A 27,256-nucleotide genomic window follows, 5' to 3' on the forward strand; every position below is an offset into this window, starting at 1 on the left:
AGACTTCTATGCTCTTACCCAACTGCGGCTCAAACATTTTTGGTCATCATTCTTTGGTAGGTGGATCCTGCGTTTTTCAAACCAAAAGGCATCACTTTATAATGGTAGTTCCCAATGGGGGTGACAAAAACTGTTTTCTCTTGGTCGTCTATGGCTAGGGGTATCTGATGGTATCCTTGAAAGGCGTCTAAGAAGCTCATCCGAGGATGGCCAGCGGTTATGTCTACCAACTGATCTATCCGGGGCATAGGAAATGGATCTTTTGGGCAGGTTTTATTCAGATCTGTGAAGTCTACACAGACTCGCCATTTTCTGCTCTTCTTCTTTACCACTATAGTGTTGACCAACCACTCAGGATAAAAAACTTCTTTAATAGCCCCTACTTTCTTAAGCTTCATCACCTCGTCCTTAACAACGTCAGCATATTCCTTCGACGGACGTCGGGGTGGTTGCTTCTTGGGAGTAATGGATGGGTTAACATTCAGGTGGTGATAGATGAAGCTTGGATCGACCCATGGGGCCTTATTGGCGTCCCACGCAAATATGTCCACATTTTCTTTGAGAAAACCAATTAGCTCGTCTTTTTCTTGGGGGGGTAGCTTCGAGCCGATTTGAAAGAACTTTTCTGGATCAATGCCAATTGAGACCTTTTCTAGATCCTCGCATTTTGCCTCCTCGGCTAATTCTCCACCAGGCAACGCCGGGGTGGTTAATTGCTATAAACCGCTTTTAGCAGAGGCCGAGGGCTCAACATTGTGTTAGCATGAGATGGCAGCCACCATGCATTGTCTGGCCATGGTCTGATCCCCCATAATCTCTTTAACCTGGCCTTCCGACGGGTACTTCACCTTCTGGTGCAGGGTGGAAAAGACAGCTCCCAAGGCATGAAGCCAAGGCCTAGCGACAATGGCCGTGTAAGGTGAATAAGTGTCAACTACAATGAAATCCACCTCCACTACGTCCGAACCTGTTTGTATGGGCAGTCTGATCTGGCCCCTTGGAGTAACGGTTTTCCCCTCAAAGCTTACCAAAGGGGAATCATATGCCGTTAAGTCCTCGAGTTTTAAGTTCAGCCCTTTGTATAGGTCAGGATACATTACTTCCACAGCGCTGCCCTGATCTACTAGCACTCTCTTCACATCATATCCTCCAATCTGAGCGTGACAACCAGTGCGTCATCGTGGGGTTGGATGGTTCCAACCTTATCTTTATCCGAGAAGCCTAGCACGAGTGAGGCCATCGTCTTGGCCTTTTTGGACTCCCTATCATCGTCCTCAGTGTAAAGTCGAGCCATAGACATTAATTATTAAATTAATCATGACGTCATCACGGTTCGACTCCGGTTCAACCTCGATTCGACCTCAAAAGCCTTGAACCTCTCCCTTTTACAATTTAATGAACAGTTCGGATTTTAAAACCATATTCATACCTAGACGTCTATGGAGCTTACCATAACTTGATTATAGGCCCAATCTAGAGGGAAACCAGTTTAGCTTACAAGGATGTTATTGCTAAGACAGACACCCCTTTCAATTATGGTGGCTTTAGGAACACTCGTACTGAAAACCAATGGCACAGTTTAATAAAATAATAATTTTCATGTCTTATGTAGATTTTTCCAATCTTTCTTGGCTGGCTATATCATTTTCGGAGAGTAATTAATGGGAACATGGATGAAGTCATTCCACATGTATCAAGTTTATCATAATCTTCGAAATTAATTCTTCCTATGCTTTGATGATTTATTTATATTATTACTCTTTTTGCAAAGGCTAGAGATTATCTGTGATATTTAGGCCAAATGTTAAATCAGTTCCAACTAAAATCAAGGAGGATATTGATTATCCTCTCTTGGTGCAAACTCTTGCTCAAATTTGATGTTTGTGATGTACATGGAAATACTTTGTATTTTTTTTTTTGGAGAAACAAATACTTTGTATTTGAGGTAGAGTTGCTCACTCATTCCAACAATTTTAGACCCGCATGCATCTTTGTTATCATTTGTTAATACTTTGCCGTGCAACCATTTTCTATAACTTTGAAAGTAACCTTTGACACTATCTACAATGTATCAGCTATTATTGTTGTTTTTCTTTGTTATCACATTAGGGAAACCATAACAAGCACTGCACGGTGCTTGTTAACATTTCCCTTTACTAATTGTCAATTGTTCATGCATGTCATCCCTATGTGAATAGTTTCAATTCGTCTTACTTTTAATCTAGCAAACCAGTTTTGCTTTTTTTTAAACCATTTTTGAGATAATCATACTAAAATGCAGCAACAACAAATTCTGTATCCATTAAACTTGGTCCCAACATTATAGAAAGCAATGGCAGAAACTTCACTAGAATTTCCAAAAAAATTTAAACTAAAAAAAGAAAAAGAAAAACCCAAAAATCGAGTTCTGGTCAGATTGGGTCTAGATATCTATTGGTAAAGAATTCAGGTACCAACCGGGTATGATGCTAATTAGATAAGGGAATTAGGTATCCATGATAAAATAATCAGGTTGAGTACCCATACCTGACCAGGGATGAAGGCAAGCTTTGACGTGGGGGGCAATGGCTCCCTCCAAATTAAAAAAAAAAAAAAATAGTATATACTTGGGTACTAATTTTAGCAATTTTATTATATAAAATTACATTTTGCCCCCTTTAATAATATCATTAATTTTCTTAAGAGTAATGCTATTACCACAAATTTTTCTACAACATTTTTACAAATGGTTGAGGTAGAAAATTCATATTAGTTCGCACTTAGGCCACCGCCTATACCACTTTTTGACTTACGAATAACCACTCACTATATCAGCAATTTGTAAACAAGTTTGTAGCTCTAGCATTTCTCATCATAAAAACCATAAAAAAGTCAATAGATCTAAAATTTAAAACAAAATATACAGACCTAGAAAATTAATGCAATAACAAAAATTACCAATAGTAAATCTAAAACAAAATAAGCCCAATTAACCAATTTTACCCAACACAAAAAATCCAACCCTTTAAAAAATTTTAAATAAAATTATTTTGTCCTTGTCTAGCAACATCAAAGTCACACACACCAAAAAAAAAAAATCCCTCAAACGGCTAAGTAGTAGTAGTAGTAGTAGTAGAGCCAGAGTTCAGAACCACTGCACAGCTAATAACGGACTCGCCCTAATTCTAAGTCCTACTCGCCCTAACTCTAAGTCTTAGCTCCGTCTGACTACCCAATCATGACCAATCCCTAAATTGGTGAAAGATGAACCGAACTTTGGTCATCTATTGGTGCCGTAGGCTGTGGTGAATATTAATGCACGTACAATAGAAACATACAAACACGTGAAATTCATTGGTGATTATTAGTAGAGCTTCAACTTCAATTAATGCTCATTCATTCATAAACGGACAAACACTCCAAACACTGTTGCTCTTCTCTCTCTCTCTCCAACTATTGATCCGTTCACGTCACTCTGTTTTTCTCTAAGCTTAACCACGTCTTCCTTCCTTCAAAACTTCAGACAATATATCTTCCCTTTTCAATCAAATAATCTCCCATCAAAATAAAAGGTAACATCTCTCAATTCCAAAAATCTATAAACCTCTCTCTCTCTCTGTTTGTATTTGGCTTTGGTTTACCATTCACTAGTTGATCTGGTGTTTATTTGAATATTTGTTATAATTCAGAGTCTCAGACCCATCCATATTCCATACAGAAATATTATGTTTGCTGGCATATTCAATATCTTTATTTATATGGGTTGTTTAATTATTATATCCTTGTACTGTTTTTTTTTTTTTTTCCCAATTCTTTTTATCAAGAGCAATGGGTAAAAGAGTTAAATACCATTTATAATTTTTAGCTAAAGCGATTTGAAGCTTAAATTGTACATGATATGCCAACATGGTGAATTTTTTTGTGATTATGTTATGGATAAGCTTTCAGTGATCAGTGAATGACTAGACTAGGGTACGGTTGCTGTGTAACTTTTATTGGCTAGAGGGAATATATCACAATATTTACTATTGTATTATTAGGCTTTAATACCATTTTAGTCCCTAAAAGTTTAGCCCATTAGATTTTAGTCCCTAAAGTTTAAACTGATAAAACTTTTAAGTTTGTTTGCATGTAATCTTGTTGAGATTTTTGACTCCTTTTCGATTTGTATTGGAACTTTCTGTTAGACACGTGACGTGGCTTGAATTGGAAACCATTAAGTCGGTTACCTTCAGCCGTAATATATTTCCCGTGCACGGCAATGTATTTAAGTACTGAGTTTTCTTCTCTTTTTTTTTTTTTTTTAATTTTATTTATTTATATATATATATATCTATTGATTACTACTTGGTTTTGGACTTCTTTGTGGCTACTGGCTAAGGACTAAGGAGTGTAAGCCGACTTTGATAAATACAGCCAGTACTATATAATATAAGTGTTGTGGCTTTATTCTTTCACAGATAGTGTGCCGCAAAATTTTGAGATTAGCATTAGAGTTTTTGTATTTGTGAGTAAGAGTGATTTAATTTGGGTGTATTTGGGATTTGGAATTGTGAGAGTGCTCTCTATACTAAATTTGTATCTCCCAAATTTGTTAGTGAAATTTTTTTGTTGTTACTGGTGGATATAAGCTATTTTCGAATCACGTAATTCTCAATGTGTTGGTGTCAATTTTTCTTTCGGGTTGAAATTTTTGGTTCCCCAAAATATGTACACAATCAATCTTGGTAATTCAAGTTTCAGTTATTTTACAACACTTTCTTTTTTTACTTATCGTGATATATGTGTCTAAAAACAATGCATTTTTGGTTCAGCTACAATGACATCTCCTTCTGACTCATGGATGCGAGGAATCAATGAAGCATCAAAATTAGCTGAGGATATCAAAGATATGATTGCTGGAAGTAGTTCACTGCCTCCATCTGGACCAGAAACACAGCGGCATTTGTCAACAGCTCGGAGAAAGATCACAATATTAAGGACCAAACTTGAGACTCTCGAGTTACTTCTGTCAACGCTTTCTAATACACAGCCAATGTAAGTATTCTAGTGGAATTTGTATCATTATAGGAAAATAAGCTGCAATGTGTCTTGAATCACATCACAATAGTTGTTGTTTCATATACTTCAAGTTTCTAATGGAAATTCACATTAGCTAATCTTTAAGGATAAAAAAAAAATTAAAAAATAAGACAGGCGAGGCCTTCCATTGCTGCTCAGAAATTTTTAAAACAAAAGCCATCTGCAATATAGGTGCAAGTTGTAAGGGTTCCTCAATTTTGAAAAGGATTCTGTTTCATGTATAGTTGAACTTTACTACACTGGTAGCTGTTCTGGTATTGTCATGGAAGCAACTTATGCTATATGAGGGCATGTTATTTTCAAACTTGGGCTTGTGGTGCTTGTAACACAACTAATTGATTGAAGTATGTTTGTTAGCTTGAAATGCATGTTTTATGGTTTCTCTTGTACAAATTTCCATAGGTTGATTTCATCTATATAGACATAAATAATATATATTTTACATGCTGTGTTTGTAGTTGCCAAACGTCAATAGTAGTGCCATTGTAAAAATTCATTCCTGTTTACCACTAATCATTCTGTGGTTTTGGTTGTAATCTTCCATTTGTCATCAGCTATTACATTGCCGCTTATCCAAATATCTCAAACTTGCTGAATGTATCCTATCGAGTTAATTTAGATACCAGAATTTGTGGGCATAAAGATGGCCACAACATCTAAATCCTTTAAAAGTTTGTTAAACTATATAATTTTGGTTTCCTTGAGTTTTCAAATTGATAAGCTTCTAGTGAACATAATTAACAACAAAAATAAGACTTTAGTTTCAAAATTTTGGGGTTGACTATGGATCCTTTAAAGACTAGTCAAAGTCGGCCACTTGTAATCAAGGAACTTTTATTATATAAAAACAAGAACATGCCAGTCAGTTAAGTGATAATTGTCTTTCTTAAAAAACTACTCTCTCAGTCTCATATTTTTGGTTTGTTTAGAGAACCCAACTTTTGAAAAGGAGACCATTTAATTCATTGTCTTTCAAATAACAATGCATAAGTTTTTAAAACTACTCCTACCACCTATAGCTTGCCTTCTCCATCCACACCACTGCCTTAGACTACCATCATCACTATATTACTCCCTCCATTCTTTCTGCAATGACCTCCCCCCCAACACCCCCCCCCCCCAAACTACTTACTATTACCAAAAACCTGACATTAATTTTGTTGCCAATAATATCTCAGTGTGCTGGCTTTCTTTTGATGGTAACCTTATGATTTTCTCTTAGAAAGGGAAATAATTTGTTATTTACTTGCTTTGGTAAGTGTAATTTAAAAGTTTTAATTTCCAAGCTCTTGATGTACTGCAGCGCATCTCTTACTCATGTCTTAAGTCCTTGCATGCATGCTGTTGTAGTCTACATTATGCATTCCTGCAGTGGTTGGTTGGTATGTGGTGTTCCTCCAGAGTTCATCAAAATTCATGTTTTCTGGTATCAGGTTTTGAAGTCTGACTTCACCAAAGTATTAAAAGTGTTAAAAATTTACTGGAATTGGAATGGTTTAGGATTTTTGGTTTTAATTTATATTCATACAATAACCAAATGAGTGCAACACGTAATTGTAGGTAAGTAATTTTTATATGGCAACAGTTACCTTCTTTTCTATGAGATTCAAATCGTTCTTTTAGATAATGTTTTTTCTTTGACCTTTGATAAATTACCGATTCTCTTAAAAACTAAAATTGATAGAAAAGAGTCCCTTAGCCATTATCCTAGCACTCGCCCTCATGGGTAGGCCCAAAGTCTTGAGGTCCAACATGTGGGATTTTGAACTTTTAAAAATGGGAGAGTGAAGATAGAATTTGAATTCAGGACCATATGCTTTGATACTAAGATAAATTACTGATTTTCCCAAAAACTTAAGGTGTTAGGAAAGAGTGAATTTTATCAATTAACCATTATCACAACAACCTTATTAAAGCTTGCCTCTGCTGATGAACAGAACAGGAAAAGAGATGAATAGGCGTCAAGACATGCTAAAAAATTTGAGTTCCAAAGTCAACCAGATGGCTGCTACTCTTAACATGTCCGGCTTCAATAATAGAGATAGCTTGCTTGGGCCTAATATAAAGCAAGATGACATCATGAACAGAACAAATGGCTTGGACAACCATGGTCTTGTAGGCTTTCAGCGGCAAATTATAAAAGGTATGTAATTCTTACTTGGACACATGTTACTTTTTATGCTACTTGGATTAGAGTATATACGTTTGTAATCTGAATTACATACTATCATTGAAAGCAGAACAAGATGAAGGTCTTGAAAAATTGGAGGAGACAGTAACAAGTACAAAACACATTGCATTGGCAGTCAATGAGGAACTTAACCTCCATACTAGGCTTCTGGTTGGTTCTTTTACTGATGTGTTCTCCATTTTTTACCTTTTCCTGATGTTTACCATCCTATTTGTGCTTATGACTTCTGCAGTCTCATAACTTTATGTTTTTCTATCTTTTGCAATATGCAGGATAACTTGGATCAGCATGTGGACTCAACAGATTCCCACCTACAGGTTACACCATTACTATTGTTTTGTTGCACTCTTATCAACCTTGAATACCTGCGCATGGCAGTGTTCACTTGTCTCTGTGCCAAAGCATCCAACTTTATAATACTTTGACCTCCAGAAATTGAGCATAGGGCATAACCATGTTAAAGAACCAACATCAATTTTTTTGGTTTTAAAATAATATGAGAAAAGAAGTTCTGTAGGCTTAATAAACAAAATAGAAAAACAAGAATTTGAAGTTCCTGGAATGGCAGATCTCTCGTTTGTCATGACTCATTGACCTTTGTCTTGGACTTCTTTGTCCTTGCATGTTTTGCTAGCATCAGAACATCAGCATCATCTTCATTGCTAAGGCAACATGAACTACATTTACATTATGACTTATTATTCAAAGGCTAATAGAAAGTGCTTATTTCTCTGCACTTCTCTCTCTCTCTCTCTCTCTCTCTCACACACACAAACACACACACACACACAAACACCCTCACAAAAGGTGTTTATTTCTCTGCATTTTAATAATGAGCTTGGATATCAGGGTTTTTTTTTTTGCTTATTACCTAGGCAGTATATTTACGAGATAATCTACCACCCATATCAACTTATATTTAGCAGTTCAACTCATGCTAATGTTCTTTTGTTTGGAGCAGCGGGTGCAAAAGAAACTGGCTGTGCTGAATAGACGTACCAAAGGCGGTTGCTCTTACTTGATTCTGCTGGTCATTGCTGCTGTGATTCTAATTATTGTTGTTTGGGCACTGATCAAGTATTTGTAAAATTAAATGATCATAAGCTCGACTATTGTGTAATTGTTCCTCAAAATTAGGACAAGTGTAAAAAGTGTTGAGGATACAGCAAGAATTGCTTAAGGTTTGTGAATAAACTATAGATGAAATAGAAATTTAGATCATCAATGGCTTGTGGATCGAAAGTATTATTCATTGGCCAAACTAAACTCAATGTCATATTTATTATCATTTTGCTTGCTGTGGCCCATATTGTATTATGGAGTGATTAGTAAATACTAATACACACAACTCTCACTTCCCTTCCCTTCTTCCCCTTTCTATATCCTCTATATCCTCAGCCTCTCAGTTCTCTTCAATCTGTACACTGTTTGAGTTGTAGCTAGGTAAAATATGCATATTATCACATATATTGATGTATCAATGTATTGTTCCAAAAAAAAAAAAAAAAAGTCTCGTTTACCTTATAAAAATCAAATTGCAAATTACAATTTATCCATGTGGTTTGACATTCTCACTATTTAGTCTGCAAAGTTTCATTTGTTACATTTACACCCATAAATTTTGAACTGAAATGAAACTGTTAATTATATTCATCCAAATTAACGGATTTTGCACTTTAGTGAATAAATCAAAGTCTCCAAGACCGCTTCCATTTAAAACATTAGATTTTGTGATGCCAAATGTCATAATTATCTTCATCCAATTTTTTTCCTGTTGTTTGAATTAATTATGATGCCTTTTGATTTCATCTCTCTACAGAATTTTACCTACAAGATATTACATACACGTTTCAAAGAATTTTGTTCTGTTTGATCTAAAATAAACTTGAATAATTAGCACATGTCACAAGATTAAAAATTTGCCAAGCTTCCTAATCATCTTCCACACAACTAGTGTTCATTACTAAATTTAATTTTAATATTTTAGAGTGAAATTACATGTGGAAGCCTCAAACATACTCCCACTATCCAAATTAATTCTATGTACTTCTCAATTCTAACTATCTCATGGAAATATGCTTTGTTAAAACAATTGAACAATTTGTACATGTCAAGAGTTAATTATTAGAGTTAAACATGCACCAAAATGCTTAACCTAATCAAAAAAATAAATTGTATTTCTCAAAGAAATAATTTCTATTTTACTAAATTCAAAATTTAATATCATGTACCATTAATTTGTAAATTTTATATTTGACTAAGAAATAATTATGGAATTAAATACTTTAAAGTTTAAACTAATTAGATGAAATAAAAAATGCCCCATTTTTTGATATTGGTAAAATTATTTTTGTGCGTCTAATTTAGAGCAATTATGCACTATTTTTTTTCATATAAAAATCACACGAAGCATAATATAACCTAATTTTCATTAAATAAAATATAAAAAACCATATTTTATTTTATTTCATTGTCATCCAAGAGAAATAGCAATTTTTAATACAGTATTATATTTTTCCAATCGATTACATATTTTTGAAAAATTTTAGTTAAAATTTTTTATTGATTTAAATATAATTCAATTATATTTAATTCAATCAAATATTATTTTCAGTATAAATATTTTTTTTGAGAGAGTTTCAACTTATGGCGTCCGCTCCTGATGATAGCTCTTTATCATCAGACCAAGACACCAATAAGTTTTTGGTGTAGGTGGGGATTGAACTCCAGATCTCTTATACAACCATCAGAAACTTTATCAGTTGAACTAACTGGAACCCATTTCAGCATAAATATTAAATGTGAAAAATATAAAGCTTTGAAAAATGTCGTGTTGGACGTACCACTCTTCTTCTTTTTTTTTTTGGTTGTTGTTGTTGTTGTTGTTGTAAGAATGTGTCATGATTGTGATTTGTGATAGCAGGGAAAATTTTTATAAGAGTTATCAATTATCAATACACATAAAAAAGTTTCCAAATAAATAATTAAACAAAAATGTTTTTGTCCTTAAAAAACAACTCAAAGACATTACTAGAGCACGAAAACAACCACTATGACCTTTATACCAATATTAGAAATTGTATAAAACATGAATAAATTTTTATTTTGAATTTACCTCTCTTGCTCCAAAATTTTACCGAAGCAGACGATCTAGAGTGAGTCTCCACTCACTTGAGCACTCTAAAGAACAACGAACCTTTACTTCACAGTTTTTCATAGTTTTTGACTTCGCACAATTGAATTCTCACGGTGATGGTGTAGTGATGGTGTATTTTAAAATCTAAATCCTCATGCAATCACATAGAATTATAATATTGGTGCATTGAAAAACCTCTTGGATGCCTTTTATAGCCATGTTAAATTGAAGAAGTTGGCTAGATTTTAGCCTTCGAGTAACAAATGGGGTGTGTACCTCAAGAGAAATTATTAGGTCCACCAGAAAGATTGATGACATGGTCCTCCCTAACCTCCCAACTAGAAAGACTTTTATTTATGCAAATGTGATATCACTTGTTAATTTTAATTTTTTATTCGTTGTGCTAATTGGGAAGTTTATCACACATTTGCATAAATGACATTATTTCATTGGTTGGGAGGGCCACATTTACAGTCTTCCTAGTAGATTTAATAATTTCTCGTACGTCAAGGCATAGGGCATTATTCTAGTTCTAGATGATGATTTTTTTTTCCTTAAAAAAGTTTATAATTTTAGTATTTTTCCTAGTTATATGAGATAATGAGTGATGCCTCAACGATTACACCCATTAATTAATGTGGAGTAATGCTTGAGTGTTATTAAGAGTATGAGTTTCCCACAATTGGGGTTGGGGGTTAGGGGCTCACTCACAACTCTAGATCTAATTAATTTGAACATGGACTTCTTAGATTGTTCCCTTGTTCGAACTCAAAAAAAAAAAAAGAAAAAGAAGAAGATAATATATATAATAAGAATAACAATCCACTTTTTTTGTCACTCATTTTTACATAACTTGGTCAAACTCAAGCACAAACCCAACTCGTACACCAAGCTTTTATTAAAAATTAAAAATTATAGTTCTTATTGGCTTATTTCCATGTATGTTTATATCCTAAATTTAAATTAAATTTTTTATATTGTAGATGAAAAATATTAATAAATTGCTAAGTCCTTGTTCTTATGACACTTATTCTGTCTTTAGTGGTTTTTTTTTCAAGTGCAAACAAAAAAAATTAACATTTTTTCAAACCTTTTTTTTGGACAAAAATAAACAAATATTTATTTATATTTAACCTTTTCACTAAAACTTTTAATACTTTAATAAATTTCATTCAGAAAAAATATTTAATAAAATTCATATATTTAATAATATTTTATAGACATCATCAAAATAAATAGTGAGGGTTTATTCAGAAAAAGAAAATATAGAGTGGGTTAAAACTTAAAAATAAATAGCATCTTCAATTCTTCGTGGTTTTGGTTTGTGGGGGTAGTAAAACTTCCAAGCTTTGCTTATCTCCTTCCAAACCCCATTAGTTTATATTTTATACACCCTTTCACTCTCTCTAAGAACTCTTCCATTTGAATACGGAACCCATGTTTTTACTTTTTATCCATGTAAGACAGCTTCGTTCCGATCAGCGAATACGATTCCATTATTGAAAATTCTATCTCTGTTCTTTGATTTCAATCTTCAATCCTATGTATGTGTATTCATTTCCAAGTATAAATATGTATCCAAATCTTTGCGTTCTTGATTTTAAATTGCCTTTGTATTTAGGTATAATTTTCACAATTTTTTTTGTTATCGCACTCAATGTATTTGCTCAGTCGGTTTCATCGATTGTATAGTGCTGATGATACATGATTTTTTTAATTAGAGATTATATGTGTTAATATATTTTTTTCTCTGCATTGAATTTGTTTGTCGATAATATATTTTTAGTAGAGGCGATGCTTGTATGAAATTTTGAGACTGTTTAGATTTTTATAGAATCTGCTGGTGAGATTGGTTTTAATCCTGGAGTGTTTGGCTATTGATGGAGATTTTATTTTGACTTAGTATTTATCTTGTATATCGTCACAAATGAAATGAACATTTGCTGTTAAGAAAAAAGTTTACAAGTTTGATAAATTTAGATAATGAAGACTAATAAAATAATTAAAAAAAAAAGAAAAAAGAATAAAACCGAAAGTGGATGAAGACTATATAAGTGGAATTATCTTTTTGGATTTCATCTAGTGGAATGTGCTTTAGTCCTACTGTGTTTAATAATTTCCTTTCCTCTCTCAGGATTGATGCTGCTGTTTTGTTTTGGACTGGTGCTATAGCCGTTCGATTTTTCTGACACGGGCCTTATATCCGGAGTTCTCGTTGTATTTAGAACATCTCTTGTAATTGAAACAATTTAGTTTTAAAAATTTCCTGTACATCTGTAAACATGACATTCTAGTATTAGTAATATTCAATTCAATTCTTCAAAAATTATTGCAATCTATTTATTTGATCTGAACCACCACTTTTTCTATAATTATTTCCCTTTAATTCTCCATTTTCTATAAATGCGTTTGGTATGAAATGTGTAGATGTATATTGGTTATACGAGGGAAAGGCGAGAGAATTGACTTCTTTGTTGGTGGGTGCTTGATTACTTGAATTCTGGGAAAACACCTCTTAAGCTGTCAACAATGGAGAGTTTGGCACAACTTGAAAATTTGTGTGAAAGGCTTTACAATTCACAGGACTCCGTTGAGCGAGCTCATGCTGAGAGAACTCTGAAATGCTTTTCTGTGAACACTGACTACATTTCACAGTGTCAGTACATTCTGGACAATTCATTGACTCCTTATGCGTTGATGCTGGCTAGTTCGAGCCTATTGAAGCAAGTGACAGAGCAGAGCCTCCCTTTGCAGCTTCGTCTTGATATTCGTAATATTCTTGTTTGCTTGCGGATATTTATGCATATGTATATCTTGTGGAGGAAATTTCTAGGACTGGCTTCTATCCTCTAGATGAGACTTTTCTAGTCTCTGTTCTATAAATTTTATGAAGTAATGATGTCTGTTGGTTAATTTTACAAGTCACAATATTAACTGCTGTATTTTATTGATTCAAAACCACATTAAAGGTTAATATTACCAAAAATAGCAATAAATGAGGCAGAAGCAGACATTTGGGAAGTTTTTGGGTTTCACCTTTAATATTTGTGAGAGTGGATGACTTTCAGCTAACATTGACAGTCACCGTTTTCATAAATTGTTTCTTTCAACCTCATCTCTTGATTATTTCCAAACTTGACCGAACTGCACTTTGTCTGAAGGAAACTATCTTATAAACTATCTGGCAACCAGAGGACCTGACTTGGAGCCTTTTGTGGTTGGATCCCTAATCCAACTACTTTGTCGTGTTACAAAGTTTGGGTGGCTTGATGATGATAGATTCAAAGAGGTGATTAAAGAGGCGATGAACTTTTTAAGCCAGGTGATGAATTTGTTTTTGACTTTTGTTTGTTTGTTTTTTTTTTGTTTTTTTTTTTTTTTTTTTTTTGCTTTCTTCTTTTTTAAAATGATTGCTTCTAGGAAATATATACCATTATCTTCTAACTCCTGTGGCATATTTGTTTTCTTGTTGTGTTAGGTTGTTAGTATAGGACTTTTTATATAATAACAATTTGGTTACATTATTATAATGGTATCCATATTTTGTCATCATCGTCATAAATAATTGTATGCATTGATTTGTTTATGTCTTTTGGGTTGATACTAATTATCTAGATAATTGGTAATCACATTGTCTCTTGGTCTAAGCTACTGGGTCTGACTTGTGCTAAAAGGCATATTTGAACCCAAATTCAAGTGTTGGGAAATTGCCTACAGCCTTTTTCTGATAAGTAGATAAAATTATGTTAAAGCATGGGAACCTCCTCATGTATATGATGTATACATAAGATAGCCTAAAGAATTGCAAAGAAGGATAGTTATTTAATTGAAATGTTTGAGAATTTGAAATCTACAAATGTATAAATAAGATAGCCAAAAGAATTGCAAAGATTGAGCTTCGAAAAGACCTAAAGCCAAGGATTATTCAAACAACGATCTAGTAAAAAACTTACCTATCAAAAAAAAAAAAAAAAAGATCTTGTAAAAAACTACTTCTAACTTAGCCACCAAGGTTCGTCATCTTCAAAAATACATTGCTTTCTCTATCTCCTTTAGTGTTCATATCAGACATAGGGGGAAATAGATCCAAAATAGAAGAAGAGTGTTTACCCAATCGATTCCTCCATCTAGACAAGGGATCAACTACACTCCTCAAAATAACCCATTGAGCCCCAAATGCTAAGAAGAAAAAAGTCTACAATGCATATGCAATGTCACAGTGCAATAATAAATGATTCACTGTGTAAGAGCTTCTCATATACATGCAACACCAATCTACTAAATTGTTTCATCTCTTCATGAGATTACCACAAGTTAGAAGCTTCTTGTAATTTGCTGTCAACACAAAGAATGTATTTTTTTTTAGAAGCCTTAGCACCCCAAATACTTTTATAAGGGAAATGTGTATCAGCAGCATAATATGATTGCACATTGAACCTAACGTTCATATTATTACAACAACAAGGCCTTAGTCCTAAAATTTAGGGTCAGCTATGGATCGTTGACAAGTTAGATTGGGTTGGCCACATTAGTATTTTCCCTCCATTCTATCCTTGACATGTCATTTCTTATTACTTCTACTAATGTTATTTTTAGCCTTCCTCTACCTTTTTTCATTGTCACAACTTAGATTAACCCACTCTTTCTTACCAATTCATTGCTTAGTCTCCTCTGAAAATGGCCAAACCATCATAAGCTACTCTCCCTCATCTTTCCATCAATGGGTTCTAATCTTTAAGCGGATTTCCTCAATTCAAATCATATCTTTCTGTCTATTCCCGCTTATCCATCTTAGCAATCTCATTTTTGCTACACTCATTTTATGGATATGTTACTTCTTAGTCCGATATTCGCTATCATAGAGCATAGCTAGTCGTATAACAATCTTATAAAATTTTCCCTTTAACTTAATAGGTACAGTCGGTCACACTTCACTTCATCCACCTGCTCTTATACTATGATTCACATCCTCCTCATTCTCTCCATCTTTATGAATTATTGATCCAATATATCGAAAACTCTTACTCTTTTGTATCTCTTGGCCATCAAGTCTTATTGCCCCTTTATCTTTGTTTCTACTTTTACTAAACTTATATTCCATGTACATCGTTTTAGTCCTACTTAAATGAAAGCTTTTAGATTCTAGGGTGGTAGGCTCATGTTACTTAAGAGTACTCTCTCAAGCCTCCCAACATATTATTTATCTCTTTTTACTATTCCTAAATCTGTGGTTGCTAGATTGGAAAGTATTCAGAGGAATTTTCTTTGGGGGTCTTCTGAGGGGAGTTTCAAATATCCTTTGGTGGCTTGGGAAAAGGTGTGTTTACTTGTTGAGATGGGTTGTTTGGGGATCAGAAGTGTGGTGTCTTTTAATCAAGCTTTATTAGGAAAATGGTTGTGGAGATATGGTCATGAAGTTTCACATCTTTGGCAGCGACTTATCTCCACAAAATATGGTGAGGGTCAAGGGGGGTGGTGTACTAAAGTATGCAGGTAGGAGGACTCATGCGTGTGGATTATGGAGCAGCATTTATGGAGGGTGGGAGAGCTTCTCTAAGCATCTATCTTTTGTAGTGGGTGAAGGCACTTGTATCCGCTTTTGGCATGATAGGTGGATTGGAGATAATACTCTTAAAGATCTCTATCCTGAGCTTTATGTGTTTTCAGCGGTCAAGGATGCTTGTATCTCTGAGGTTTTGTGGATTCCAGAAGGAGGAATTGTTAGAGTATGGGATTTAACGTTTTATAGAGCTTTTGAAGATTGGGAGCTAGCTGCATCTTATTTTCTATTCCAGCTTATCCAAACTCGTATTCCTCGAGATGATAGGAGTGATACTCTTGGTTGGCGGCTAAAAGGAGATGGTAAGTTTGACATCCGGTCTTATTACCATGCGATTCGGGGTGCTTCGAATTCTTTGTTTCCTTGGAAGGGTGTTTGGAAACCAAAGATTCCTAGGCGAGTGGCGTTCTTTTTGTGGACAGCTGCACATGGTCGGATCCTCACTTTGGATAATCTAATGCTTAAGGGTCGCCCGTTGGCTACTTGGTGTTGTATGTGTTGTTGTGATGGGGAGTCGGTAGACCATCTTCTTCTTCATTGTCCTGTTACTCATTCCCTTTGGACTTTTATGCTTCAGGCTTTTGGGATTCATTGGGTTATGCCAGGTTCAGTGGCGGGTTTGTTATCTTGTTGGCATCAGTGGCTTGGGAAACATAATTTGGACATTTGGAATTTGGTTCTAGGGTGCTTGATGTGGATTGTGTGGTTGGAACGAAATCGTCGTTCCTTTGAGGACATTGAGAAGACATTGGATGAGTTAAAGGTTCTATGCCAAAGGAGTCTTTTGGAGTGGTCTCGTTGTTGGGGTTTTACCGATTGTTCTTCTATCACTGAGTTTATGCTTTCCCTTAGCTTAGTTTCCTGATTTCTCTTTTTGTTGTGTTGTTTGTTCTATATTTTCTTGTTGTTCATCATCATGAACAACTTGTACTTTTCCTTTTTTTCTCATTAATAATAGTTTTCTGATTACCTATCAAAAAAAAGAAAGCTTTTAGATTCTAGGGCTTTTTGCCAAATTTCTAACTTGGCATTAACTCCACTTTTAGTTTCATCCACTAACAATTTAAAACTATATCATCTGCAAAAGGTATACACCGAGGGACTTCCTCTTGAATCAATTTAATGAGCTCATCCATCACCCGTGCAAAGAGATATGGGCTTAACGCTGATTCTTGATCCTTATGAAAATTTGTAGTGACAGGAAACTCACTTGTGATTCCTCCACTTGTTCTCACACTAGTTACAACTCCGTCATAAATATCCTTGATTAACTTAATATACTTTAGAGGAACTCCTTTCTTCCCCAAAGCCCACAACGTAACCTCTCTAGGGACCCTATCATATGCTTTCTCAAGATAAATGAAAACCATATGAAGATCTTTACATGCCTCGTTATTTATTTTTCTGTTAGATGTCTAAGTAAGAAAATAGCTTCCATGGTAGATCGTCCTAACATAAAACCAAATTGACTCTCTGATATTGTTGTATCATGTCTTAACCTATATGTTATATCACCGTTCATATTATTATGTGCATAAAATGAATGAACATAGAACACAACTTATTGTGCCAAAACCTCACCTTGTTGCATGATCCTCTGCCTCAAACTATACATTCTCCCCAAATCTTACCAACACACTCTAATACTTCTCCATAAACTACAAACATGGGTACCTTTAAATTGTTTAGTGGACCATCGACCCTAATTCTCCCTATATTTTGAAGCAAAAATTTGTCACACTGACTGTCTTCTTCCCACAAAACTCCAAAGTCATTTACCCGGTAGGGCTTGTTTAAATTTGCCCTCTTTCCTCACCCCCAAACCACCATTTTTTATTTGAGAACAATCAGCATTCCATTCCACAAGATAGAATTTAAATTTTTCACCCAACCAATCCCACAATAGACCTAGTTCATGCCTTGCCTGTTGCTCTTTTTTTTTGATAGATACTTTTCTATTTTCATGCCTTGCCTGAAGGGAGTGAAACTCCTTATATGTGATTTGTAGTGAATCTGTGAAAAGATATGCTTGCTTACAAATTATATGCTTTCATCAGGCACCATATCATTGTGCAATTGGTTTGAAGATATTGAATCAGCTTGTTTCTGAGATGAATCAGGTTAGTAGCGTAAATGTCTGATTAAGATCTTCTAGTGGGAACTTAATTATGCTATTCTAAAAGAGCACAAATTCTGAAACATGGAGAAGTTCCTTCTGACATCTCACGATGTCGTTTGTGCTGAGGCAGTAGCCTTATTATATGTATATTTTCTGTGACCTGGATTTTTTCTAGGATAGAATTCTTGTTTTACCACCTTTATAGATAGTATGCTTGTCATCTTTTAATTGAGGAAGCAGGTTGCTTTGAGCAATGCAAATTTATTGAAAGGAGTTGCTTTTATGTAAGATTATCTTTTGGCAGGTTCTTCCCTAATTCAATCTGCATCTTATTTGATAATTATTGGGTCCTCGCCTTTTTGGCTGGTTGGCTGTTTTTGACTGATTGGGAGTGGAGGAATGCTTGAATTTCCAAAGAACTAATTCTGTTCTATCTTCTGTTATGTGATAATTTTTCTTCTAGAATTGGGCACTTGTTCTCCATTTTCAGTTGTAGCCAGTTTGTAATAGAATGTGTTGAGTTGATAGCTGGGTTGTACTTTGATAAGGTTGCTCTTCTTATTACTGAAAATAATAATGAAGATGAGTTTTGGTTGCTTACTTGCTTATAGTCTTGATATTCTGCTTATACCACTTGACAGATGTCATTTTATTGCAATTTCAGTTCAACTCAACTTGACTAAGTCTTAATCCGAACTAAATCATGGTTGAATATATGTATCTTCTTCTATCAGTATATTGTATTGAAGGTTATACTCTCTTATTAACTTGAGTTAAATCACTCGTGCAAGGATTCACATTCATGCATTGTGACTAAGTTTTATGCTAGCTATCAATTTACCACACCCACCACTTTTCTTTGGGCTTGGTGCTAGCTGTGTATAAAGATTAGGACATTGAGCATCACACAGGCAGAGTTTCATTTGACTCTTAACATATCTTCTTGTTATCTTTCTGTGTGAATAAGCAACTTGTGTTTCTATTTAACTAGGGTCACAGGTGTAATTTCTGATTGGGTTGTTAATATAAATTCTTTTAGTTAAAATTTTCTTCTTTTTTCCATAATAGATAATCATTCTTGGTCAATTTTTTGAATACAAATATTTCATCTTGGTTCATCAATTGTCAGACCAATTCTGGATTACCTTCTATGCTTCAACGTAAGATAGCTATTTCTTTCAAGGATCAGTCACTTTTTCAAGTTTTCCAGATATCTCTAACTTCACTGCACCAACTTAAAAATGATGGTAATACATTGATTTTTATATTAGAATTGTATCTTTGAATTTTTTTTCTTTAAAAAGTTTTATTTGATTGTAGTATCATTTTTTTTTGGTTGATCCACCCCCCCCCCCCCCCCCTCTTCCCCAAAAACAAAGTTGGAAGCAAGTTGCAGGAATTGGTTCTTTCACTATCCTTGAATGTTTTATCATTTGATTTTATGGGGACATCTTTTGATGAAAGTTCAGATGAGATTGGTATGGTACAGGTACATTTAACTTTTTTTTGAGGCAAACGTTCTTGATATAACTCATTAGCCTTTTACGTTTTTTCTATTTTAGTACTTTTTAGTTAAAACTATTGTTGCCTTGTGTTGTACAGATTCCAATTTCTTGGAGGCCAGTTATTCAGGATTCCTCGACACTTCAAATATTTTTTGATTATTATGCAATCACTCAAAGCCATTTTTCGAAAGAGGTTTGTATTAATTATATCCTTTTTGTAGGATAACCTTTTTTTAATAATCATTTTAAAGCTGTCCTCGAGAGAAGTTCTTTACGCTGTATCTTGTTGTAGTATCTAAATTTACTTTCATTATAATAATTTTTTTGATATGTAATTAAAATTTTGTTGGTGTTAATTTGTTGGGACTAATCTTTTAGACATTTTAAATCCCATTTACTATTACATAGTGGTATGCCTGAATAAGGTGTTCACAAATGATTTATGTGTTGGGGGGGGGGGGGATGTGTCAATCACGTTGTATTTTAGTGAAAATAAAATATTTACCCTTTCTAGTTTCTTCCTATCATAATTTAATCCACAAACTTTTAATTGTTACATTTGACCCCTAAAATATGGATTAAAATGAAATTATTATGGTTCTACCAAATGACCAAATTTTGCATTTTTGGGACTAAGTTTCAATTTTGCTCCTCCCATGCATCCAGCTCTGCAATTATTTCTTTTAGCTCTTTCTTTCTGTGTCCAATGTCCCCCAACTCCTCCTTATTCCACTTCTTCAAATCTTCCTTCCAAGCTCGAAGTTTTTGGGCTAGAATGAAACTTGGTGTGCCTTGAAAGGTATAACTCTCCACCATTGTCTCACCCTATCTACAAACCCCTCTATTCTTAACCACATATTTTCAAATTTGAAATGAGTCTTACCTCCATTAATACTACATACTACCTCCATCAAACAGAATTGGAAAATGATCCAAGATGGTCTGAGGCAATCGACTTTGAGTGATCCTAGAAAAGTGCTCTTCTCAAATAGTGGAAATCAAAAAATTATCCAATCTGGAGATGGACTTTATCTCATGATCATTGGACTATGTAGTGACCTATTCAATCTGGACATGGATGTAGACATGGACGTTCTCCACCAAATCCTTCTGCCTCTAATACGGCCCAATCAACAAAAGGACTACCCCAATACACTTCTCACCCTGGCTCTGTTAACTACCTCCAACTTCGTTTCTTGCAAACACACATCGTCACCTTTCCACTTCTTCAAGGAGTTTCTGACCCTCAACCTTTGATCATAATTGTTTAATCCTTGAACATTCCAAGACAAGATTTTAAGCTTCATAAGGTTAACTGTAGAGCCCTCTCCATCCTACCAATATCTCTGTTGCTTCCTCTCTTAGAATCATAGTTCACTGACCACTCCATATTTTTCAACTCCCTTACTCCTTTCACCACACCTCTATTGTGTTGCTGTGGGGAACCTCTCTGTGTCCCAGTAGCTCACCACCATCTCTCAATTGCCGCAAACCTCATTACTTCTTCCTTGTAGCCATCATGGGACACCCCCAGGATTTTATTAAACACCTTAATCCTTCTCATTACCCTCTATGAGGGTTCCTCATGAGAGGTGGCTGATTACTTCTCAAATCCACAGTAGGTGCTCAAAGGGGTAACTTCTAACACTTCCTCCTCAGCAGTTTTTTTTTTTTTTTTTTTTTCAATTTTATAAACTTCCTCCTCTACAGTTACTCCATTAGCCACATCTTCATCTCCGTTGAGCCATCTGCTCTCTGACCCCTTTGCCTTGAACTACCCTCCTACCATTGAGGGAGGCATTCAACTACTGCCAAAGCTAGGAGTGCTGACCCTAGGAACAATGGGCTCGATGTGTTGCTTGTTCTGAGGCAGCCACCTGGGCATGAATTCAAGGTGGATCGTGCACAAGCAAGGCTTCACCACTACTACTGCTGGATCTCTTCCTATGATACATTGCTGCAAACTCCTCACTGGTTGGCTCCATTTTGACCACAGCCCACTCACCCCGAGTCTTCTTGTGGGCGTTCTCCTCTGGAATCTCACATTGAGGGGGGCTCACTCACACTGCTCTGAGACTTCCATGATGTCATACTTCACTACGCTCCAGCAAGCTTGAAAAAATGCATTAGTAAAACCATCCAGATCTAAATGCCATAGGTGAACACCTCACGTTTCAAATGGTGTATGCTTCTATTCATGCTTTTCTCATTTTGCTAACATTTTGTTCAAGTTTCCTCTTTTTGCTGTACTCACTAATGTGTTTATTCACTATCCGCCATATCGTATGATGAAGAATTTCTGCCCTTGTTATTTTATCATTTTATCCCTTTATTAAATAAGACTGTCATAGGAATTCCATGCAAGTTTTATCAGCATAACAATTGCAATTTTTTTGGGCTGGCCTTCTGAAGTCAAATTTTAAAAGCATAGTTTCCCTCCAGCTCTCCATCTATGTTATTGTGTTTGAATTTCCTCTTATGTTTTTATCATAAGATATCCTCTAAAAGCTTTATAAATAGATTTGTTCATATAAGCACATCTTTATTATTTTGTGTAGTGTAACCTAAAGTTGGGTCTTGTCTTTGTAATTCTTGTGGAGTGATCAAATTAGCATTTGTTTTTAAATTAATGATTAATCTGTTTTGGGACCATATCTGACTATTTATATATTTTTAGTCAAAATAATTTTATTATGATTTAATCTTTTGTTAGTTTTGGGATCAAACTTAACTCATTTAAATTTCAGCGTTATTTTTGTTGTATTTTAAGTTATAGTCTTTATATTATAAGTTAGTATGATCTTTCATACCGGTTTTCAACGTGTGAAATGTTAAACTCTTAGCAGATCCCTTTTTTCATTTTTTCACCAATTCATTTGGTGAAAATTCTTTATTTGAGGTTGAATTGTAATTTTTCTGGTCAAAATGTGAGTTGATTTTTTTTTGCCTTACTAACTCTTAGGTCTGCCCTAATGTTTAATTACAGGCTTTGGAGTGCTTGTTGCGGCTAGCCTCTATAAGGCGATCATTTTTTATAAATGACGCTACACGATTGAAGTTTTTGTCACATTTAATGACAGGCACCAAAGAAATCCTGCAAAGTGGAATCGGTAAACTGGATTATATTTGTGTTGACTTCTTTTTTTCAACGTTATCTGTGGAGTGCTACTATGCAGTAAATTTTTTGAAACTTTTTTTTGAAAATCAACTTTGCAACCTTGGTAAACTTAAGATAATTGAACTTTTTAAGTAAAATAACCAGTATTGATTCAGTTGCATGATAAGATGAAGACCTCTTATATCTGGACCAATTAATTACTGTTTTTTTTTTTCTCTATATTATGCTGCAACGGTTTTTAATATTTAATTTTATAATTTAAAATCAAACATTGAACTTAGAGATGCTTTGACATCCTAAATCACAAGTTCTATTCTCCTACTATATAGAGATTTAATAGTATTGGTCATATGCCAAAGAGAAATTCACTAGATTCCAACTAAATATAAAACAGCAGCAATAAGATGTCTGAAAAACATAATGAAATATATGATTACTACACAGCAAAACACCATAGACAAATACTATTAAATCTGCATAGCATTTCCAACTTTTCCATCTTTGTGTCACATGGTTCATTCGGAAGGAAAGGAATTACTGGAAATTCAAAGGCATTGAACAACCTATGGTGGTAGTGAAGTTGATTTTTCTGTGCACTTTGTACGATTGGATGGCTACTATGGGTGGTCATTCCTTCTCTAGTTTGTTGGATCTTCTTGATTGTTCTACTTTTACGTAATTTAAATGCACCTCCAGTACACTGGTTCTGTTTCCTTATCTTTCTTTTCATGTTGATAGGCAAGTCCAAAGGGTTCTTTCTTAGAAAGATTTCATATGTTACTAAAAAAAATAGTTAGCATAAAAATTATTCAGTTTAGACTTAGTTAAATGTGATGATTTAAAACCAACATGTAAACTCTCAAGGGAAGGGATGGAAAGGGAAGTAGGGGAAGGGGGATGTAGGCTTGTCGCTTGTGAGGAGATAGTTGTTGATTTCATTAGAGAAGTCATTCTTACTGAATGGTTGCAAACAAACTGTTCCAACAATAACCATGATGTTTTGATCATTTTTTCTTCTAGGACATGCTTTGTTTCACTGCTAATTTATTGGTGGAAATTTCTTTCTTAAGAATAAATTCCTCGGTTATTTTTCCTTTTTGTAGCTAGTGGAAAATAGGTGATGAATTTACTTAAAGCTTCATAACATGTGACAAGACTATTGAGCCAGTGATCTTTTCCCAAAAATATATTTCTGGAATTTTTATCCAGCAAAGCAATAGGAGCCTTGGGAAAGCTCACCCATAAAAATTTAAAGAAAAATGATTTGTTTTCTATAACTCTTAATACTTATCATCTTGAAAATTGTAATTGTCAAAGTTTTTGCACATTGTGAACCAAATCATGATGTCAGTAATAAGTATAACGATCTTTAACATGCATTGTTGGGGGGAGTTGGGAGAATTCATTTACATAATTGGATTGTGTTGATCCTCTAAAACTTTGGCTGTTCTGGGTCATTTTAAAACTTGCTTAAATATTTAACATTTATTGCCATCTATATACTAAAATAATAGTATATTGATTGTATTAATTTATAAATCATTTCATCCCTGTTGAAATTTGTTCCTTTTTGGTTTGGAGGCAGGTCTTGCTGATCATGATAATTATCATTCATTTTGTCGTCTGCTTGGCCGCTTTAAAGTGAATTATCAGGTGACTTTGACTATATGCTCACTCAATATATGCATTCAACTACTTCTGTTGTGACTTATGTTGTATGTTTGGCTTAATTGCTTCTTGTTGATTGGTAATTTGCTTAATCTCAAAATAATATATAACTATAAGATGCTTCTGTTTATAATATCCATTTTAACTACCCAGTTGAAAAAAATTTGAAAAGCTACGCCTAGGGTTCTTCACATCAAGAGTTTGTTCTCTTGTAGGACAAAAACATTTTTTCTTCTATATGTTGTATTTCATGGACATATATTTGTGTTATTTTTTGGAAATTGTTAGGAGGAAGTATGAGAAAAGTGTAATCATGAAAAGGAACATATGGCACTGCATATCTTTCTTCATTTTGGTGCAAAATTCTCTATAAAATATAAGTATATAGATGTCCTAAATGTTTTGCTTGAAATTGCAGCTGGATGGACAATGTTATGTGTGTTATTATAAATTTGCTTGATGGACAACCTATGCTATGGTGGGGCTTATTATTATGTCTATTGAATGGACTTTGTCAGAACCATGTTGCCTATATCTTGTCTTTACAATTGACCTACTTTCTTTTCTTAAATTTTTCCCTGAGAAAATTCTATACCGAGGATTGTAGCAATGTTTCAGTATAAAGGGTGGTTGTAGAACCTATTTCTTGTTTTCAACCTTTCTTGAATGAAAATCAGTAGAACAATGTTAGTTGTAAAATGAAAATTCTCTTCTAGTGTTAATTGTAAAAGGAAAAATGAGTGTGGATTTAAGACTGATTGGGTTTGTATGTGTTTCTTACCAATAAAAGAACTGGAATGATGTTCCTAAAACTTGAGTGCCATTTTGGCCCAGTTGGTGGAAGTAGGTGCCGGTTTTGGGGGTTGTTCACATTGTTAACAGTTATTAGAGGTGTAGGGACAGTCACAATTTAGTCATCCTATCAATCTTGATCAAATTCGACTCTGCTTAGGTCATGTGACTCGACTGGTGGTCATGAGGTTGACGTTAGAGAGGGTATAAATATATTGGTCTGTGTTTGAGTGTGGTCCCTGAAGCCTAGGAAGAAGAATGATGTCATTGCCAGAGTTGGGTAACAGCGAAGTTATGGCGTTGGCTGTGAAAAGGGGCTTTAGTTCTCTGATACAATGTTGTGCATTGGGAAATGAGTTTAGGTTTAATTAATTTACCCAAACACACACATATTAATTTCTCTAGATACATGTTAAGTGGGGAGGGGAGGTTCAAACCCTGATTGTCTTTGTAAAACACTAGGAAATGCTATTTGACCTATAGTTCATTGGCACAAATACATATTATTTAGAGGTGAGTAATTTCAATATTACAAGTTTATCCCTCACTTATACATATTCATACACTTATACATATTCATAACAGTCTGCATTCTTTGTTGCTAGAGGTAATAATGAAGTTGGAGCTGATTTACAACCATCAAAGGAAGTTGTTGGTCAGAATGCTTATGCAACAAAAACAAAGGAAGGGCTGGGTAGCGAGTCATAAGAAATGAGCCCTTTAGTTGCTGGAGGAGGATTTCGTTGGAGATGTTGCCACAATGTGGACTTTTAGAGTGACCGATAATGCGGTTAATATTTAGGGTTTACATGTTACGTAAATTGAGGGATATGGTTAGGTAGCTTATGTTTGGGAGGGCAACTTTGCGTAGTGCTTTTTTCCCCGATCCTTTCTATGTCGTTGAAGATTGTGAAGGGGAGACAATTAGGGCCTGTTTGGTGGATATCTCACCACCCATATCTCAAAACCCATAACTCAAACTCATAACCCATAACTCATAACTCAATTCCCACTATAACTCAAATACCTCTTCAATTTCTGTTTGGTTACAAAACTGAGTTACATCTTTCAGTCTTTAACTCCACTTTTTGGCAAAATGGTGGAGCCCACCCACTAACACTACACAGAACAGAAAACACCCCTACCCATGTTCTGTCTCCTTCATCCTTCATTTTTCTGCTAATCCTCTCCACTTTCGTCTTCTCCCATCATAAAACCCAAAAAAGTGAAGAAATCATTTTAAAAAAACAAGCTTCAAGAAATCACTTTAAAAAAAACAAAACAAAAAAATAGATACTGATTTTCTAAATATATTGTTGGCATTACGTTTCTTCTTAGTCTAGGCTTGTCAGTCCCCTCTAGTTTGTTTTTAGATTTCTTCGTCTTTTTCATCTTCTTGTCCTTTTGTTTTGGTCCTTTCTATATTCCAATTCCAAGTTGGTATTCTGTGTGTTTTTAACACTTTTTCTCTTCATGTTCTCTGAGTTCAAGTCACTTTCTTTTCTTTTTTTTTTGATGAAAAGTTCAAGTCACTTTCATTCATGGGTGTGTCTGATTCTCTGATGTTTCTCTCTGAGAAAGATCTAAATTCCATGGAATTAATTTCCTAGTACGACCCACGTTGAATTTTCAAGATCAGTGTCCAACAGCACCTTCAGAAGAAGAAGAAGAAGAAGAAGAAGAAGAAGAAGATCATGAGCTTTATAAAAAACCAGAAGTCTACATATCCATCTCCAAACACCCAAAGCATGTCTACATCTCCATCTACAAATGTGACAATGGACATGGAAAATGGAGAGAGAGAGAGAGAGAGATAGTGGTCACCTGGGAGAAGATCTTAGTCTAGGCTTGTCAGTCCCCTCTTGTTTGTTTTTAGATTTCTTCGTCTTTTTCATCTTCTTGTCCTTTTGTTTTGGTCCTTTCTTTATTCCAATTCCAAGTTGGTATTCTGTGTGTTTTTAACACTTTTTCTCTTCATGTTCTTTGAGTTCAAGTCACTTTCATTCATGGGTGTGTCTGATTCTCAGATGTTTCTCTCTAAGAAAGATCTAAATTCCATGGAATTAAATTTCCTAGTACGACCCATGTTGGATTTTCAAGATCAAT

At 34.6% G+C, this 27,256-nt stretch overlaps 3 protein-coding genes across 4 annotated transcripts in view; 2 read left to right on the plus strand and 1 right to left on the minus strand.

The window, feature by feature from the left end:
• Positions 1–758: 758 nt before the first annotated feature.
• Positions 759–1,294, minus strand: LOC115951643. Its single transcript, XM_031068807.1, has 2 exons — positions 1,202–1,294; positions 759–1,154 (listed from the first exon to the last, which is right to left on the minus strand). The coding sequence occupies exons 1-2, from the start codon at positions 1,292–1,294 to the stop codon at positions 759–761; spliced, it is 489 nt and encodes a 162-aa protein (XP_030924667.1).
• Positions 1,295–3,220: 1,926 nt separating this feature from the next.
• On the plus strand, positions 3,221–8,668 carry LOC115952429 (syntaxin-51-like). Its single transcript, XM_031069604.1, has 6 exons — positions 3,221–3,551; positions 4,794–5,016; positions 6,999–7,204; positions 7,302–7,402; positions 7,525–7,569; positions 8,214–8,668. The coding sequence occupies exons 2-6, from the start codon at positions 4,799–4,801 to the stop codon at positions 8,337–8,339; spliced, it is 696 nt and encodes a 231-aa protein (XP_030925464.1). The 5' UTR covers positions 3,221–3,551; positions 4,794–4,798; the 3' UTR covers positions 8,340–8,668.
• Positions 8,669–11,675: 3,007 nt separating this feature from the next.
• LOC115952600 (exportin-7-like) overlaps positions 11,676–27,256 on the plus strand; it is a 40,985-nt gene continuing 25,404 nt past the window's right edge. Inside the window, exons 1-10 of one of the 2 annotated variants that reach the window (XM_031069774.1) lie at positions 11,676–11,932; positions 12,523–12,623; positions 12,816–13,158; positions 13,550–13,710; positions 18,006–18,068; positions 19,197–19,314; positions 19,447–19,556; positions 19,670–19,765; positions 22,559–22,682; positions 24,276–24,343. In XM_031069774.1, the coding sequence (XP_030925634.1) occupies positions 12,918–13,158; positions 13,550–13,710; positions 18,006–18,068; positions 19,197–19,314; positions 19,447–19,556; positions 19,670–19,765; positions 22,559–22,682; positions 24,276–24,343 (981 nt within the window). In that variant the 5' untranslated portion in view covers positions 11,676–11,932; positions 12,523–12,623; positions 12,816–12,917. The remainder of the gene's footprint in view (positions 11,933–12,522; positions 12,624–12,815; positions 13,159–13,549; positions 13,711–18,005; positions 18,069–19,196; positions 19,315–19,446; positions 19,557–19,669; positions 19,766–22,558; positions 22,683–24,275; positions 24,344–27,256) is intronic. The other variant, XM_031069775.1, reaches the window with a different exon arrangement.

This window comes from Quercus lobata, chromosome 7, assembly GCF_001633185.2.
Source record: "Quercus lobata isolate SW786 chromosome 7, ValleyOak3.0 Primary Assembly, whole genome shotgun sequence".
Taxonomy (NCBI): Eukaryota; Viridiplantae; Streptophyta; class Magnoliopsida; order Fagales; family Fagaceae; genus Quercus; species Quercus lobata.